The sequence below is a fragment of the Aotus nancymaae genome, unplaced genomic scaffold, assembly GCF_030222135.1.
Source record: "Aotus nancymaae isolate 86718 unplaced genomic scaffold, 86718_ANA_hifiasm-v0.15.2.pri h1tg000019l, whole genome shotgun sequence".
NCBI lineage: Eukaryota > Metazoa > Chordata > Mammalia > Primates > Aotidae > Aotus > Aotus nancymaae.
The window spans coordinates 26,407,437-26,425,927 of NW_026988431.1; the positions used below are offsets into that span (position 1 = coordinate 26,407,437).

Here is an 18,491-nt window from a genome sequence, read left to right on the forward strand (position 1 = left end):
TATATGCCAGGCATTATGCCAGGCATTGGGGATGCAGACATAAAGATGTGTTCTCAGTGCCCAAGTTCATTCACAAACCTCAAGGGAGATGGTGTTGTCAAGTGAACAGATAGTTCTAGAATCTAGACAGTGTGACACATTCTTGGGTAGGTCTATGGTTGCACAGAGGAGACTAGTGGATGGATGGCCTCACAGTGGACTGGAATGGAGGCGGGGGGCAGGGCTGAGTCTGTGAGGTTGGGCGGAGGGAACCTAGTTGCAGAGTATTCTGCAGCCTGGGCCAGACTGCTTAAGCACTGCTGGGTTTAGACTGTCCTTTACAAATAGGAGCCGCCGGAAGTGAACTTCTCATAACTCTTCTGTCCGTCCCTAATTCTGTCCTTCCCTAAAGGAAATCTGAAAATGAGAATTACTGAGTGACCCAAAGGACCCTTTTCAGTTGGAAAGACTTATTTAAACAGCTTAGTATGGCCAGATGGCATCACTTTTATAACAGTGAAGGGGAAACAAACAAAAGGTACATTTAGAGGCCTGTTCTCTGGTTGTTTTCTTAACAGATTTTACTAACGTGTCTTTGGAAGGGGGGAAAAAAAGCTGGTAACTAATCTCACTGGTTACAACTTAACTGATTAATACATTTTTAAGAAGGAAAATGTTGTAAATGAGCATTTACCAGTATTTTGAGGGTTTTTGTGGTTAATTGCTCTCATAGTTTTTGTGGTTAACCGACACCACCATGTAAAGCCCATTGGCCATCCTTAAAAACAATAGGTTTTTGTCTCCTAGCTTTGGAATTGTTAAACAGGAAAACCTAACTCCAGCGTGTAGACAATTTTCAATTTAAAATATATTTCTATATATATTTTTTAGAAAGCACACTTTTCATAATAACTAACAAAACATTTAACGTTCTGATGAAATAAAAGCGGCTTGACTTTGTACCTACTCATATGAAGCAATCCTGCCTCTCATAACTGCCACATCTCTCTCATAGCTTCCTGAGGAATTACAGATTATCTGTAACATTTATATTCCACTGACATTAAATGCAATTTTAGGTTTGAATTGAATTTGTAACTCTTCCTGTTTTTAATCCAGAGAGATTGTACACAATGTGTACAATAGCAGTCAGAAACTAGGTTAGAATTTGCTAAGCATGGGAAAAAATTCCCTCTGAATCATTCTCCCTCTTTGCATCTATTCTAATAAATGCAAAAACTGTGGTTTAACATCTACAGAAAAAAAAGAAATCTAAAGGAAACAGCATTTGATAATTCCTGGTTTAATCCTAACTCTTTGTAAACCAAAGTAACCATAAGGTGGGAAGAGGGCATTGCAAAAAGGTTGATGCAGATATATAGATTTAAGGAAGTGATAGTGTTCTTTTATTTTGATTCTTTTATAAGTAGGTGGTGAGTATAAATCTTAAATAAATGAAGAAATTATTGATTGTAAAACAGATATACATCCCAGAAATTTGTAGAAAGGTGGCTGTAATTCAGTTCTGCCAAATTTCAATGTACAAAGGGAGGCTTTTCCTGTGAAAGACTGCCTTCTACTAGAATTTGTGGTATCTCTACCTTTTAACATTTTTCTTTCAAGCTGTTAACCAATATGGTGTCATTCAGTCAGTCTGCTGATCAAGGTGCAGATATCACTGTCGAAACTTACACTTTGTCTTAGGAATCACCTAGCATCCTTTAGACCTGATCTTTGAACTTCTCATCTTTAAGGCATTGACCAACACTGTTTGGATGAATCTGACCATTTCTTAGGAGAGTTGAATGTTGTTTCTATAAATGAATGAACCAGTTCTCTCTTATTTGGAGCAATGCTGAAATTCCAAGAGGCAGCTAAGTGTGTGAGTGGATCAACAGCCATTTCCACTTATCCAAACACCTTGATTGCCAGAAGATATGTGCTTCAACAGAAACTTGGCAGTGGAAGTTTTGGAACTGTCTATCTGGTTTCAGACAAGAAAGCCAAACAAGGAGAGGAATTGTAAGTAAAATTTCTTCTTTTTTTTTTTTTTTTTTTTTTTTTGTATTTTTTTTTTTTATTGCATTTTAGGTTTTGGGGTACATGTGAAAAACATGCAAAGTTGTTGCAGAGGTGCATTCATGGCAGTGTGATTTGCTGCCTCCCTCCCCCTCACCCATATCTGGCATTTCTCCCCATGCTATCCCTCCCCAACTCCCCCCCCCGCTGTCCCCCCCACTCCCCCGCAACAGACCCCCGTATATAGTGCTCCCCTCCCTGTGTCCATGTGTTCTCCTTGTTCAACACCCTCCTATGAGTGAGAACATGTGGTGTTTGGTTTTGTGTTCTTGTGTCAGTTTGCTGAGAATGATGGTTTCCAGGTTCATCCATGTCCCTACAAAGGACGCGAACTCCTCATTTTTAATGGCTGCATAATATTCCATGGTGTATATGTGCCACATTTTTCCTGTCCAGTCTATCATCGATGGGCATTTGGGTTGGTTCCAGGTCTTTGCTATTGTAAACTGTGCTGCAATGAACATTCGTGTGCATGTGTCCTTATAGTAGAACGATTTATAATCCTTTGGATATATGCCCAGTAATGGGATTGCTGGGTCAAATGGAATTTCTATTTCTAGGTCCTTGAGGAATCACCACACTGTTTTCCACAGTGGTTGAACTAATTTACACTCCCACCAACAGTGTAAAAGTGTTCCTATTTCTCCACATCCTCTCCAGCATCTATTTTCTCCAGATTTTTTAATGATCGCCATTCTAACTGGCGTGAGATGGTATCTCAATGTAGTTTTGATTTGCATTTCTCTAATGACCAGTGATGATGAGCATTTTTTCATATGTTTCTTGGCCTCTTGTATGTCTTCTTTTGTAAAGCATCTGTTCATATCCTTCGCCCATTTTTGAATGGGCTTGTTTGCTTTTTTCTTGTAAATCTTTTTTAGCTCGTTGTAAATTCTGGATATCAGCCCTTTGTCAGATGGGTAGGCTGCAAAAATTTTTTCCCATTCTGTTGGTTGCCGATTCACTCTATTGACTGTTTCTTTTGCCGTGCAGAAGCTGTGGAGTTTGATTAGGTCCCATTTGTCTATTTTGGCTTTTGTTGCCAATGCTTTTGGTGTTTTGGTCATGAAGTCCTTGCCTACGCCTATGTCCTGAATGGTTTTGCCTAGGTTTCCTTCTAGTGATTTTATGGTGTTAGGTCTTAAGTTTAAGTCTTTAATCCATCTGGAGTCAATTTTAGTGTAAGGTGTCAGGAAGGGGTCGAGTTTCTGCTTTCTGCATATGGTTAGCCAGTTTTCCCAACACCACTTATTGAACAGGGAATCCTTTCCCCATTGCTTGTTTTTATCAGGTTTGTCAAAGATCGGGTGGTTGTAGATATGTTGTGACGCCTCCGACGCCTCTGTTCTGTTCCATTGGTCTATATCTCTGTTTTGGTACCAGTACCATGCTGTTTTGATTACCGTAGCCTTGTAGTAGAGTTTGAAGTCCGGTAGTGTGATGCCTCCTGCTTTGTTCTTTTTGCTTAGAATTGACTTGGCTATGCGGGCTCTCTTTTGGTTCCATATGAAGTTTAAGGTGGTTTTTTCCAGTTCTGTGAAGAAGGTCATTGGTAGCTTGATGGGGATAGCATTGAATCTGTAAATTACTTTGGGCAGTATGGCCATTTTCACGATATTAATTCTTCCTAACCATGAACATGGAATGTTTCTCCATCTGTTTGTGTCCTCTCTTATTTCGTTGAGCAGTGGTTTGTAGTTCTCCTTGAACAGGTCCTTTACGTTCCTTGTTAGTTGTATTCCTAGGTATTTTATTCTCTTTGTAGCAATTGTGAATGGCAGTTCGTTCTTGATTTGGCTGTCTTTAAGTCTGTTATTGGTGTATAGGAATGCTTGTGATTTTTGCACATTGATTTTGTATCCTGAGACTTTGCTGAAGTTGCTTATCAGTTTCAGGAGATTTTGGGCTGAGATGATAGGGTCTTCTAGATATACAATCATGTCGTCTGCAAATAGAGACAATTTGACTTCCTCCTTTCCTAATTGAATACCCTTTATTTCTTTTTCTTGTCTGATTGCTCTGGCTAGAACTTCCAGTACTATATTGAACAGGAGTGGTGAGAGAGGGCATCCTTGTCTAGTGCCCGATTTCAAAGGGAATGCTTCCAGTTTTTGCCCATTCAGTATGATATTGGCTGTTGGTTTGTCATAAATAGCTTTTATTATTTTGAGGTACGTTCCGTCAATACCTAGTTTATTGAGAGTTTTTAGCATAAAGGGCTGTTGAATTTTGTCGAAGGCCTTCTCTGCATCAATTGAGATAATCGTGGTTTTTGTCTTTGGTTCTGTTTATGTGGTGAATTACATTTATAGACTTGCGTATATTAAACCAGCCTTGCATCCCCGGGATGAATCCTACTTGATCATGGTGGATAAGCTTTTTGATGTGCTGTTGCAATCGACTTGCCAGTATTTTATTGAAGATTTTTGCATCTATGTTCATCATGGATATTGGCCTGTAGTTTTCTTTTCTTGTTGAGTCTCTGCCGGGTTTTGGTATTAGGATGATGTTGGTCTCATAAAATGATTTGGGAAGGATTCCTTCTTTTTGGATTATTTGAAATACTTTCAGTAGGAATGGTACCAGCTCCTCGTTGTATGTCTGGTAGAATTCGGCTGTGAACCCATCTGGACCTGGGCTTTTTTTGGGTGGTAGGCTCTTAATTGCTGCCTCGACTTCAGACCTTGTTATTGGTCTATTCAGGGTTTCGACTTCTTCCTGGTTTAGGCTTGGGAGGAGGCAACTGTCCAGGAATTTATCCATTTCTTCCAGGTTTTCTAGTTTATGTGCATAGAGTTGTTTGTAATAATCTCTGATGATGGTTTGAATTTCTCTGGCATCTGTGATGATATCCCCTTTATCATTTTTTACTGCATCTATTTGGTTATTCTCTCTTTTCTTTTTTATTAGTCTGGCTAGTGGTCTGTCTATTTTGTTGATCTTTTCAAAAAACCAGCTCCTGGATTTATTGATTTTTTGAAGGGTTTTTCGTGTCTCTATCTCCTTCAATTCTGCTTTGATCTTAGTTATTTCTTGTCTTCTGCTAGGTTTTGAGTTTTTTTGATCTTGCTCCTCTAGCTCTTTCAATTTTGACAATAGAGTGTCAATTTTAGATCTCTCCTTTCTTCTCATGTGGGCACCTATTGCTATATATTTTCCTCTAGAGACTGCTTTAAATGTGTCCCAGAGATTCTGGTATGTGGTGTCTTCGTTCTCGTTGGTTTCGAAGAACATCTTTATTTCTGCCTTCATTTCAGTGTTTATCCAGTCAACATTCAGGAGAAAGTTGTTCAATTTCCATGAGGCTGTGCGGTTCTGGGTTGGCTTCTGAATTCTGAGTTCTAACTTGATTGCACTGTGGTCTGAGAGACTGTTTGTTATGGTTTCCGTTCTTTTGCATTTGCTGAGGAGTGATTTACTTCCAATTATGTGGTCAATTTTAGAGTAGGTGTGATGTGGTGCTGAGAAGAATGTATATTCTGTGGATTTGGGGTAGAGAGTTCTGCAAATGTCTATTAGGTTTGCTTGTTCCAGGTCTGAGTTCAAGTCCTGGATATCCTTGTTAATTTTCTGTCTCGTTGATCTGTCTAATATTGACAATGGTGTGTTGAAGTCTCCCACTATTATTGTGTGGGAGTCTAGGTCTCTTTGTAAGTCTTTAAGAACTTGCCTTATGTATCTAGGTGCTCCTGTATTAGGTGCATATATATTTAGGATCGTTAGCTCTTCTTGTTGCATTGATCCTTTTACCATTATGTAATGTCCTTCTTTGTCTCTTTTGATCTTTGTCGCTTTAAAATCTATTTTATCAGAGATGAGAATTGCAACTCCTGCTTTTTTTTGTTCTCCATTTGCTTGGTAAATCTTCCTCCATCCCTTTATTTTGAGCCTTTGTGTATCCTTGCATGTGAGGTGGGTTTCCTGGATACAGCACACTGATGGGTTTTGGCTTTTTATCCAATTTGCCAATCTGTGTCTTTTGATTGGGGCATTTAGTCCATTTACATTTAGGGTTAATATTGTTATGCGTGAATTTGATCCTGTCATTTTGATGCCAGCTGGCTGTTTTTCCCATTGGTTGATGCAGATTCTTCATTGTGTTGATGCTCTTTACCATTTCGTGCATTTTTGGAGTGGCTGGTACTGGTTGTTTTTTTCTATGTGTAGTGGCTCCTTCAGGACCTCTTGTAAAGCTGGTCTGGTGGTGATGAAGTCTCTGAGTGCTTGCTTGTTCTCAAAGGATTTTATTTTTCCTTCACTTATGAAGCTTAGTTTGGCTGGATATGAAATTCTGGGTTGAAAGTTCTTTTCTTTAAGGATGTTGAATATCGGCCCCCACTCCCTTCTGGCCTGTAGGGTTTCTGCTGAGAGATCTGCTGTAAGTCTGATGGGCTTCCCTTTGTGGGTAACCCGACCTTTCTCTCTGGCTGCCCTTAGTATTTTCTCCTTCATTTCAACCCTGGCGAATCTGATGATTATGTGCCTTGGGGTTGCTCTTCTAGAGGAATATCTTTGTGGTGTTCTCTGTATTTCCTGGACTTGAATATTGGCCTGCCTTGCTAGGTTGGGGAAGTTTTCCTGGATAATACCCTGAAGAGTATTTTCCAGCTTGGATGCATTCTCTTCGTCACATTCAGGTACACCTATCAAACGTAGATTAGGTCTTTTCACATAGTCCCATATTTCTTGTTGACTCTGTTCATTCCTTTTTACCCTGTTTTCTCTAATCTTGCCTTCTCGTTTTATTTCATTGAGTTGATCTTCGACCTCTGATATCCTTTCTTCTGCTTGGTCAATTCGGCTGTTGAAACTTGTGCATGCTTCGTGAAGTTCTCGTGTTGTGTTTTTCAGCTCCATCAATTCGCTCATATTCCTCTCCAAGTTGTCCATTCTCGTTAACATTTCGTCAAGTCTTTTTTCAAGGTTCTTAGTTTCTTTGCATTGGGTTAGAACATGTTCTTTTAGCTCACGGAAGTTTCTTATTATCCACTTTCTGAAAGCTGATTCTGTCATTTCATCACGCTCATTCTCCATCCAGTCTTGTTCCCTTGCTGGTGAGGAGTTGTGCTCCCTTGTAGGAGGAGAGGTGTTCTGGTTTTGGGTGTTTTCATCCTTTTTGCGCTGGTTTCTTCCCATCTTTGTGGATTTATCCACCTATCGACTTTGTAGTTGCTGTCTTTCTGATTTTGGTAATTTTAAGTCTGTAGTAGCTGAACTCATAAACCCCCTTTTCTTCCCTCTAGGTGGTCTGTCCCAGGGAATTAGGGCGTTATGATTTTCCGCTGTTGCAATGGTTTTCCCTGCCCACAAGGTGGCAGCCTAGTCACACTCAGCCTGCAGTGGCTTCGTTGAGCTGCTGTGGGCTAATTGTCCTGGGAACTGCAGGGTGTTTCCCGGTGGGTGACGCCCCTCCTCCACAGAGCTGGACCGTCCCGTGTTCAGCCGTGTTTCCGGAGGTGTCCTCTTTGCCCAGGAAACTCTTGGGTTGAGTCCCTGCCTCAGCTCCCCTTGCTTGCCCAGAGGGGATCCGGTCTCGCTCACTCTGCACAAGGGGCCGCTGCTCCCTGCCTCGGGTGCAGGCAGAGCATCCGTGCCAGTCCAACCAGCGGCGCTGGCAACCCGTGGAGCTTCGCCACCTGTGAATCTCCTGGTCTGTGGGCAGTAAAAATCTGCTGCCCTGTGAGCCGCTGCATCAGCCAAAGCAGCGGTTCTGAGATTCGTGGCGCGCCCTTGCCCGGGAGTGTCCTGGCTTGAATCCCTGCTTCAGCTCCCCTTGCTGGCTCAGAGGTGATTCAGTCTCTCTCGCTCTGTACGTGGATCCGCCGCCCCCCACCTCAGGGCGTAGGCCAAGCGGCGCGCCGCTCCGCTCAAACCAGCGGCGCTGGTGACCCGTGCGGCTCTTCCTCCTGTTAATCCCCTGGTCTGTGGTCAGTAAAAATCTGTCTGGAAATGCGGCGTCCACTCACCCTCTGCGCCTTCTTTCGGAGCTGCGATCCCGACTTCCTCCTAATCGGCCATCTTGAAACCCTCCAAAAGTCTTCTTATGAATCTTGAGTAGGTTGCTTTTTGTTTGCAGGTCTTAGCTGATTAAGAACATGAAGCAGGCCAGGCGTGGTGGCTCATGCCTGTAATCTCAGCACTTCGGGAGGCCAAGGTGGGCGGATCACTTGAGGTCAGGAGTTCAAGACCAGCCTGGCCAACATGGCGAAACCCTGTCTCTACTAAAAATACAAAAATGAGCCAGGCAGGGTGGTACATGCCTGTAACCTCAGCTGTTGGGGAGGCTGAGGCACAAGAATCGCTTAAACCCTGGAGGTGGAGGTTGCAGTGACCCGAGATCCACTGTACTGCAGCCTGAATGACAGAGCAAGACTCTGTTTAAAAAAAAAAAAAAAAAAGAACACAGAGCAATGTCTACTTTGCTCTTTATATTACAGCAAGTATTTTGTAAAGATAGGAATGCTCCCTGATTAATCTTTCATACTAGGTTTAAAGACATTTTAGCAGGTGAATAAAGTGAGAAGGAAAATGGGATAGATTATGTGAAAATAAGACGTTTGGCCATGCCACAGTCTCAATAACAATATTGCTTCCACTTAACTTGATTGGAACTTCTTGAGTGAGAAAATAAGAATTGTTCATAATGACTATTTTTAGAAATGTTACAAAATGCAAATAAACAGTTATTCACATTTGAGATGAATAGGGTGTACCACAGGAAGTACAGTATTAATTTTCTTTAGCCTTTCCATGGGAGAGATTTTCAAATTCCGTTTAATCTGAGAAAGCCCTCAGATTAAATACTTAAACCAAATGGGCACTCCCATTGGAAATTAGCTTATATTGATGACCCCCTTGTCACCCCTCTCTTTTGATTATGATCAGACGCTATACACTTTCATACTAGAGAACAACTCTTAATAGACAGTACCTCCCTTACAGATAAACCTGCATTTTTGGCATAAAGTTTTTTTTTTTAATTTGCTGCAGTGGAAAGAAAGTTGGAACTGAAGTTAGGATAAGAAACCTGCATATCAGAAATACGGGAGGAACAGAAAGCAAAAGGAAGAATGATCCAAGATATCAGCCCTTAACCCCAGAAGACCACATTTTCATCCCATAATATATTGTTTTCTTCAGAGGTTTTAAGGCTACTCTAACTTCTTCCAGCTTTTGTCCACTGGATATTTAAGAGTGGATTTTAAATCAGTGTGATAAACACTTTTCTACATCTCCATGTGTCGTAGGAATTGTAAAGTTAAATGTTAGTGATGTTACTACTTTGTTTTAAAAATCAACCTTTTAAATGGTCTCTGTCCAGAATTTTTAAAAGTTGCAATTACCTAGAATTTCTAGTTTTTAGTCAATTTCTACATGAGGAATAGTAAAAGAGCTGGCATTTTTCTGAGGTCCTTAGAACATGCATTATGACTCCTAACTGAAAAGGATTTTTTCCCTGTCATCCTAGAGGTGCTCTTCTAGCCATTTAGAATAGGATGATAAATTTCTGACAATTACTAGAGAGCCTTTATGGAAAGAAACATTGAGAGTGAGACCTAAACCAGCCCAATACTTCTAAAAACTACACTGTTGGATCATACCCAATTTTGGTTTCTTCAACTAATGAGGAATGTGAACAATTTTAAGATGATTCACAGAAGAACTAAAAAGTTGATTAAAAGGATGTTAAATAAAATGTATGAAAATCAAACTTGAAACCTTTAGACTTGAGATAATGAATGAGTGTGTTTATAGTCAGTGGGGAGGAGAGAGAGAGAGAGAGAAAGAAAATGAGAGAGAAACAGTGGTGCTGGGGCTGGTTGGTTGGTTAGTGATTTGTTAGTGATCTTTCTTGTACCTGAACTAATCTTAAAACTCGTGACTGGAGCTGAAGATGGCAGACAGAGTCTGTGTTTGTGGAATGAATCCAATGGTGAGGATAATGGACAAAAATCATTTGGCACCAGAAGGTCTAGTCCAGAATCTCTGGGAAAGGAATCATTTGTCATTAGAATCTAAAACGTATTGCATATTGGCCACATTTGGCTTTCAGATGTGTTTTGTTCGACCTGGGTAATGTTTCTTTAGTAGGTAGTTTTGTTATTTATTTATTTATTTATTGAGACAGAGCCTGTCACCCAGGCCGGAGTGCACTGGCACGATCTCGGCTCACTGCAACCTCCACCTCCCAGGTTCAAGTGATTCTCCCACCTCAGCCTCCCAAGTAGCTGACATTACAGGTGGGCACTATCACATCTGGCTAATTTTTGTATTTTTAGTAGAGACAGGGTTTCACCATGTTGGCCAGGCTGATCTTGAACTCCTGACCTCAGGTGATCCTCCTGCCTCAGCCTCCCAAAGTGCTGGAATTACAGGCATGAGCCACTGCACCCAGCCAGGAGTCAGTATTTTAAAATGAGGAGCTCATACAAATTAAGCATTTCCTCTTCTCTAAAAAAAAAAATAAAAGATTTGGTAATGTTTGCTAACATGAGTGCCTGTGTAGCCACAATGGGCTGCTAACGCTAAGTAGCAGCTACTCCTTTAGACAAATTCTATATTCTCCAGTTAGCCACATTCCTACCTCTCCTCACTCTCTCTTACATACATCTGCATCAGCTTTCCACTACCTACTGACCTTTGTAGACATTTGCTTTTGGAATCATTTGCTAAAATCAGAAAGAGACAAATGTGACTACTCACAAAATGGTGTCATTGTTAAAATCCCAGCTTTGGATGTAAACAAGTCAAGGAGTAAAGCCAGGCCTGTTCTTAATGTGACGTCTAGATTATGCACATTCTAATCTGAGCTTTGGTTTTCTCATCTTTAAAATGGGTATAATACCTCATAGGATTGTCGTAAGAATATGATATCTGCCTATTCATATAAGATTTAGACATCACATTGCCTTGCTCATAATTATCCCTCAAAAACAGCACAGATTCACCTTAATCATAAACAATGCAAGTTAAAGGAATAATCAAAGGAAGCCTAACAAAACTTTAGCTAATTACCACCTAATTACTGCAACTGGACACTTATAATAAATGGAAGGTTTTTTTTTTTTTTTTTGGCATTACTTTTAAGTGAGAAAAATCTCCCAAATAAAGCAATCTGAAACCAGGCATGTAATTTTAAAACCGTATTCAAGGATATTTCTTGAGATTGTAACAATTCTGCTGTCATCTTTTATATCTCTATGGCTGTTCAAAATAAATTGGTTCTCAGAATGTGAACCTTTTAGCTAAGATATCAACTCATCAGTGATTGTTATGTTTAATATACGTATGGAGGCAGGAAACTAAACTTGTTTTTTTTTTTTAGTGTTGATACTTGAACCTTAGTTTGTGAGCAAAGCTTGTTATTAGCACTAATCGTTGTCCAAGCAATTTGACTAGATAAGGTTTTAAATTCTGCTTTACATACTAGACCACAAACATAAGGAATTGGCTAATGTTAGAGGGGGATAGAAGATGAATACTTTATAGAGATTTCTATAATGGTCTAAATGCTGTTCCCTTAACACATCAGAATACATCTGACTTCCCTTTTTGTTTTGCAGATACACCCCTAACTTTTTGAGCTCATAAGGAAGATATAAGACTATCCCTTGGTATCAGTGTTAAAGTAATGACTAGGGTAGACCATAAAGTCTGTAGGACTTATGACTAGTTCCTATGAAATACAGATTCATTATATACATTTCTAGATTTAATCAAAGAACTTGACAAAATGGAACAGCTGTATGTACATAGTACTTAACAACTTTTCCATCAAAGTATTGCAATTTACCATTTTGCCACTTGGGGGCATCACTCTACCATTGACATTTTGCATATTAGGTGACCTTTAATTACAATGTAAATACCATATTCCTTTACATTTTTTATTGACTTTCTGAATTAGCTATGAGATTAAAATAAAAGCTACAGACATTACACTTGCTTGATGCATGTTTGGAGAGTTTTCTTTTTGGAATAAATATCTGGCATCCCTTTTTTCATTATCACAGTAGAATAAAATTAAACTGTTAAAATGCATAGTGAATGAGATAGAGGTTTTTCCTTTATTATGCATCACGAAATTCATATAACAATATTTGAGAATATTTTCTTTCATGATTATAGACACTCTGCTCTAATTATGTTGTCATAGTCCTGAAAAGATTGTGCTAGTTCTTATTCATTTTATTTTCTTATTCATTTCATTTATATTTATATTTTTTATATTTATTTCAAAGTAGCTTTTTTAAAAAATCAAACCCAAAAGACTTCATCAGCCAAGAAATTACTTTGGCCCCTAACATTAGCATAGTGCATGTAATTTAATAGAAAATAGATGTTAAGGAAATAGGTTTACCCTAAAATACATGATTGAACTTGTAATTAATCATGGCCACAGCCTCAGTGAATTTCAACATTCATCTTATCAGCATAAAATATTGGTTATAATGATTTTAAAAAAATTATCACATTTAAGATACAGTGATCTTACTATGCAGAGTTGGTTTTCTGCTATAGTCTGTTTTTAATACAATTTGAATATTAAACCTTCGCTTTGGCTCAGCATGAGAGAGGAAACAAGCCGCAGGAGAGAAGGCCTGGCCCTCAGGTGCTTCCAGTCTGGAAGACTAAATCAATACACATAAAACAACTAGTATACAGTACAAGACAATGCTGGAATATCCATGTGGCTGGTTGCACTCAGAGATGTTGGAGTGGCCACTGCCTGACTCCCTTTCTAGCTCAATGTGGTAATTACCTTACTTTGTTTCTGCGTACTATCTAATTTATTTGTATTTTCCCCTTGGTCTTATCCATGTAAATGTCCAAACATTTTTCCCCTTAACTGTGATCCTACACCTTGGTCTTTGCCTAAATATGGGGAAAATGATAAACATGGAAATGCTTTATCTCTGCAGAAGGCATTTTTTTCCCCATCAATCTCATATGTCTGCCTAAGATGAGGATCAAGAGTTAAATAAGAAAAGGCCTATAAGTCCTTAAAGAAATGGCCCTCAGGTCCAGGCTCTTGCCTCTTCAGAGAGCTCTTGGGTTTATATTAGAGTAGGTTTTTTAAAGTCCTAGCAAGCTGATTTCCCACCCAGCTATGGAAACAAAATGGAGGATAGGGGCCAAGAGTTGATGCTGGAATGAGTCATACTGACAACAGAGGGGAGTGGTCTTAGACTATAAGAGTGCGGGAGGTAGAAAGTAAGAAAAAGATAATTTAAAAAACCCCCAAAGCCCAAACAATCTGGGTCCATTGTTGTAAAGCTCTCCATACTCCAGTTTCTACTTATAGAAATCTCCGATTGTAAAGCTCTCCATATTCTGGTTTCTACTCATAGAAATCTCAGAAATACAGCCCTCTTCCAAAGTACTGTATTGAGAAAGAATCACTGACTGGCATGGTGTCAAAAGGGCTCAGGGTCTTTAAAGGACTAAACCATAGTTGAGTCACCACACTGGGATCCAGGTCTTAGCTTTTCATACCAATATACCCAGAGATGATAAGTCTTGGAGGGGAGTTTATGCTAACCAAGTCCAAACAAGATAGATCTATAAACCATGATGCCACTTCTTAATCTGGTTCCTAGGATGAACAGTACCTCCTCCTTTTTTGTACCCTCCCACCATTTTCTGGTAGTTCTGGAGAAGCTGAATATCTAATCAGAAGTGAAAATATAAACAAAATAAGCCAGTGGAATAATTGGACAATTACTTGCTTAAACCAGGTAAAGAGTCTCTTCTAAGAACTTGACAAAATGGAACAACTGTATATAGATTCTAAGTGGCTATTGTTGTGGAAGCCCTGAGGCCTGGTGTTAACCTACCAAGTAGCTCTGGATGCACACCCATGCAATTATTCTTAGGGTACGTCCTTTCCCAATATTGAAAGTAATGTGTATACATTTTACAAAAAGTTCAAGTGTGCATCAAGAAGCAGTAAGATAATCTATAATCCTGCCATCCAACTTGTGGTCTTTGGCATTGTATGCATTGACAAATATTCAGTCTTTAAGGAAACATGGCATTGGTCCCAGTGGTTGCCTCCAAAATGGGAGATAGGAAGAGAAGGAAACTTCACTTTTCACTGAACCCTTTCTCTGCGTTTGGAATTTTGTATCATGTGCAAGACTAAAACAAAACAAAACCCACAACATAAAGTGAAGAAACCTCACATATTCATTCACCAAATACTGGTCACCATTTACTGGTCACCTGGAGCTTGAGTCTGGTGCAGTGATTCTTAGCCTTGGCCCAAGAGTGGAATCACAATACTTAAAAAGTACAGATGCTTGAGTCATACTCCAGTGAATTCAGCTTGGCCTGGGGTATGACCAAGGATTTTTTGAGAGCTTCCAGGTGATTCAGATGTGTCAATAGACTTGAAATATCTGGTCTGGAGATTAAAACTCTGCTTATAGGCTGGGCATGGTGGCTCACGCCTGTAATTCCAGCACCTTGGGAGGCCGAGGCAGATAGATCACGAGGTCAGGAGTTTGAGATCAGCCTGACCAACATGGTGAAACCCCATCTCTACTAAAAATTAAAAAGAAAAAAAAAAGAATTTAGCCAGGCATGATGGTGCATGCATGTTATCCCAGCTACTCAGGAGGCTGAGGCAGGAGAATCACCTGAACCCGTGAGGTGGGGGCTGTAGTGAGCCGAGATTGCACTACTGCACTCCAGCCTGAGCGACAGAGTGAGACTCCATTTCAAAACAAACAAACAAACAAAAAAACAAAGCTTACATAATCATAAATAATTATAGCTGCAGTAACTTGTGAAAGAAAAATCTTGGTTCTTGTGAGGTACAATAGACTCATCTATGCTTGCAGGATGGAAGGTCGAGTGGGGCAAAGCTTCCCTGAGAACTGTCAGCTGAAATTGTAAGAATTATTAAAAAGTAGCCAGTGGTTTTCAGAATTTATTGAGCTTCAGAATTGTCTGGAGAGCTTATTAAAACAGATTGCTGGGCTCCCTGCTACCCCAGAGGTTTCTGATTCAGCAGGTCTGGTGGGAGGGGCCTGACAATTTGCTTTTCTAACAGCTGTTACTGCTTCTCAGAGGACTGCACTTTGAGGATCCTTGTGCTAGGCAAAGGGATGGGAGAACAGTTGTATTTGGTGTGAAAGGCACTAAAGTGGAATAGGGTTCAGTGTATGTACAATCTTACATGCTTTTTTTTAAGCACTAAAATACAAGTATTTTCCCATGTTAGTACTCTTCTTTAAAAGCACCTTTTAAAAAGAAAAAAATAAGAAAAAAAAAAGCATCTTTTCTATTTTTTTTTTTTTTTTTTTTTTTTTAGATGGAGTCTCACTCTGTTGCCCAGGCTGGAGTGCAGTGGTGCAGTCTCAGCTCACTGCATCCTCCACCTCCCGGGTTCAAGCAATTCTCCTGCCTCAGCCTCCCAAGTAGCTGGGATTACAGGCGCCTGCCACTGCACCCAGCTAATTTTTGTATTTTTAGTAGAGACAGGGTTTACTAAATTCACCATCTTGGCCAGGCTCGTCTCCAACTCCTGACCTCCTGATCCACCCACCTCAGCCTCCCAAAGAGCTAGGATTACAAGCATGAGCCACTGCACCTGGCATGAGTAATAATTCTTACTAAAATAGGTGGGTTTTTGTAATATTAAAAATACACTTTCAGTAACTCAGATTGTGACTGTAATTTCTGCCATTTAATAGCGATAGCCTTCAGCAAAGCTAATGTTTATATCTTGCACCTACTCATACCTATGTATGAATTTTTCTGTCTGATTTATTTAATCATTTTAACATAATTTACTTTCAGTTTTGAGTCACTTTAAACAAAACATCAATAGATTTAATCAGTTCAACTTTGAGCTCAATCTATGTATTCTTATTAAAACTACTATTTCTATGTTATGTCTAGGATTTCTCTCCAGTGGTTATTTGTGAAGGGAGAGTGGGTTTATTGAGAGGGCCGAGTTAATTTAATAGGATTCAGTGGTTTTGCAGTGCAGAGTTATGAAAGCAATTTGGAAGAAACTAACGATTTCTTTCTATTTTGCTCTGCCAGACCTCAAAACACAGTTTCTTTCAGTTTCTCACAGTTTTAAAAAAATCTTCCTGCTTATCTTTTAAGAGAAAGTATAACATGAAAGTGTATTAAAATCTCTTTTAAAACAGTTCAGATTCTAGGAATCTTGTGCTTCGGTTCCTCTAGGAAAACACAGAGTACATTTGAACTTGGACTTCACTTTGGGCTTTGCCAGTTCTCTGCACACAATAAGGTCAAGCCTCTGAGCTTCTGGCCATCTTACATTTAAAGTTTGGGAGATGGAAGGGATAAGGAGAGAGGAAAATGCAAGGACACACAGTTACTTTGATTAGTTTCAATCATGGTAATGAAGGCAACATTCTGAGGTAAATGATTTTCCTGAGGCTGCTTTGCTGCATGTGTTGGCATAAAAGAATCCATGGGTTTTTTATCTGGTTTTTAATATTTACAGATCAGGGATGACTAATAAAATATTTTAGGATGAATAGGCTGCAGGGAAACCCTGTATTTCTTTTTGTTTTGGGCAGGGGTCCAAAAAGCCTCCTTTTAAGACTGAATTGCCAAGAAACATTTAGGAAGAAGACAGCAATACTCAAAAATTCTTCTTATAAGGAATTCTTTTTTCTTACATTACTACTGTTTGAAAGAAAACCAAAGTGATTTATTTAAAATACTACAGATATATTAGTGTCATCAGTAAAAGAGTGTGTTCAAATTACAATAGTATACTTGTTAGATTTTCAGACTTGTTTAAATTTAGCATTCCACTCTGTTCTTACAATGCGTTGTTCTGGTAGATTCATGAATAGGGAAGTTAAAGGTCTGGCTAACACTGAATAATATCCTATGAAATATGGAATAGCATTTTTTATTTGAATGTATGAGATGGGGGAATATCTAAGCTATTCTAGTAAATAATAATAATAAATGGATATGCGGGTCCCTTTGCATTGTGCTTGTTGACTACCTGTTTTTTAAGTGCAAGATTTGTGTGTTAAGCCTATTAAGTGTTATTGTATCTCATTTATTCAATAAATAAAATGTTTTAGGATGAGTGCAAAAAATGCAAGAGCAAAACTTTATGGGTGTAGTCTACTTTGAGGGTTTTTTCCCCTTTACCTAAAAAGGGCTTTTTTCAGCAAGATGTATTATAATAAAAACTGAGCTGATTTTTAATAGAGTCCAGAGGAACCTCAATAGCCAAATCTAGAGTTTTGAATGGTTGATGAATATTAGCATATTCGGTCAGCTAACTTTAATTTCCTGACCCCAAAACAAGCATGGCACCCTCCAGTATAATCTGTAACTAGCCCTTCTTGCTGTTGTTTCTACACAAGTAACTTTTTTGGGAGAATTATTTTTTTCAACAACTTTTGGGGCATCCAGCAGCCCAGCTCTCTTCCTGGCAAACAGCAGGCAGTTTTTTTTTTACCATCGCTGACTCTAACCGGATCGGTTGAGGGAGGCGTCTTTTTTACTTAGTCCTTTCCTTCTAAACTTATCTGGTTCCTTTTTGACCCGTGAATGTCTCTCAGGAGTAGATATGGGCAATTTTTGCCAGCACCCAACTTTATACCTATTTTGAATTGAAAATTTTAGTTGTGATATCATCCACCTTTGAATAACTTAAAATGAGATACATATATGACTTAAATTTAAAAGAAATGAGAATGTGGAAAATTCTCAAGTTAAAATTAGTTTCTGGATCAAATTTATGATTTTCCTGGGGAAAAAGTTTAGCTGCCATGACATCCATGTTCAAGTAGTGCACTTTGAGTGATGTGCATGACTTACAAGTCAACATGAGAGAAAAACAACCCTCATTTTACTAATAGTTTCTTGGTCAGTTATTCCTAAGTTTGGTTTTTGAAAGGATAATTTGTACATCTCGTGGAAAATAAACATTGTTATACCAGAATTCTAAAAGTAGTTAGTGTACTCCATTAACTGTATATTGTATAAATAATAACTCAGATTATGTAGTATGAAAAGTAAGCAGTTAATATTGTGTGAACTTCATCGCTTTAAAATACTGTGAAATTAAATGTCCATTCCATAGTTTAAGAAGAACACAGTCACTTTTTATTTCTCAGATCCTCTCAAAGGCCCTAGTACCTGCTACTCATGAATGAATAATTATGAGCCTTTGACGTGCTATAGAACATACTTATTAGTACAGTAGTGCTAAAAAACAAAACAAGGTTTTAGTTATTAAAAAAGCAAACCCTGAATGTTATGAAACATGGGGGTGATGGATATTCTCATTATCATGATTGTGGAGATGGTGTTATGTCTCATGGGTATAGACATATGTCAAAATTTGGCATATTATACACTTAAAATATGTGCAGTATGTTGTATGTCAATTACACCTTAATAATTGTGTTTAGAAAAAG

The 18,491-nt window shown here is 39.0% G+C and overlaps 1 protein-coding gene across 6 annotated transcripts in view; it reads left to right on the forward strand.

Annotated features, from left to right (window-relative positions):
- Window positions 1–1,732: 1,732 nt before the first annotated feature.
- NEK11 (NIMA related kinase 11) overlaps window positions 1,733–18,491 on the forward strand; it is a 313,205-nt gene continuing 296,446 nt past the window's right edge. For 3 of the 6 annotated variants that reach the window (XM_064378689.1, XM_064378693.1, XM_064378690.1), the window contains exon 1: window positions 1,733–2,001. In XM_064378689.1, coding sequence (XP_064234759.1) covers window positions 1,832–2,001 — 170 coding nt within the window. In that variant the 5' untranslated portion in view covers window positions 1,733–1,831. The remainder of the gene's footprint in view (window positions 2,002–18,491) is intronic. The other 3 variants (XM_064378694.1, XM_064378692.1, XM_064378691.1) reach the window with 3 other exon arrangements.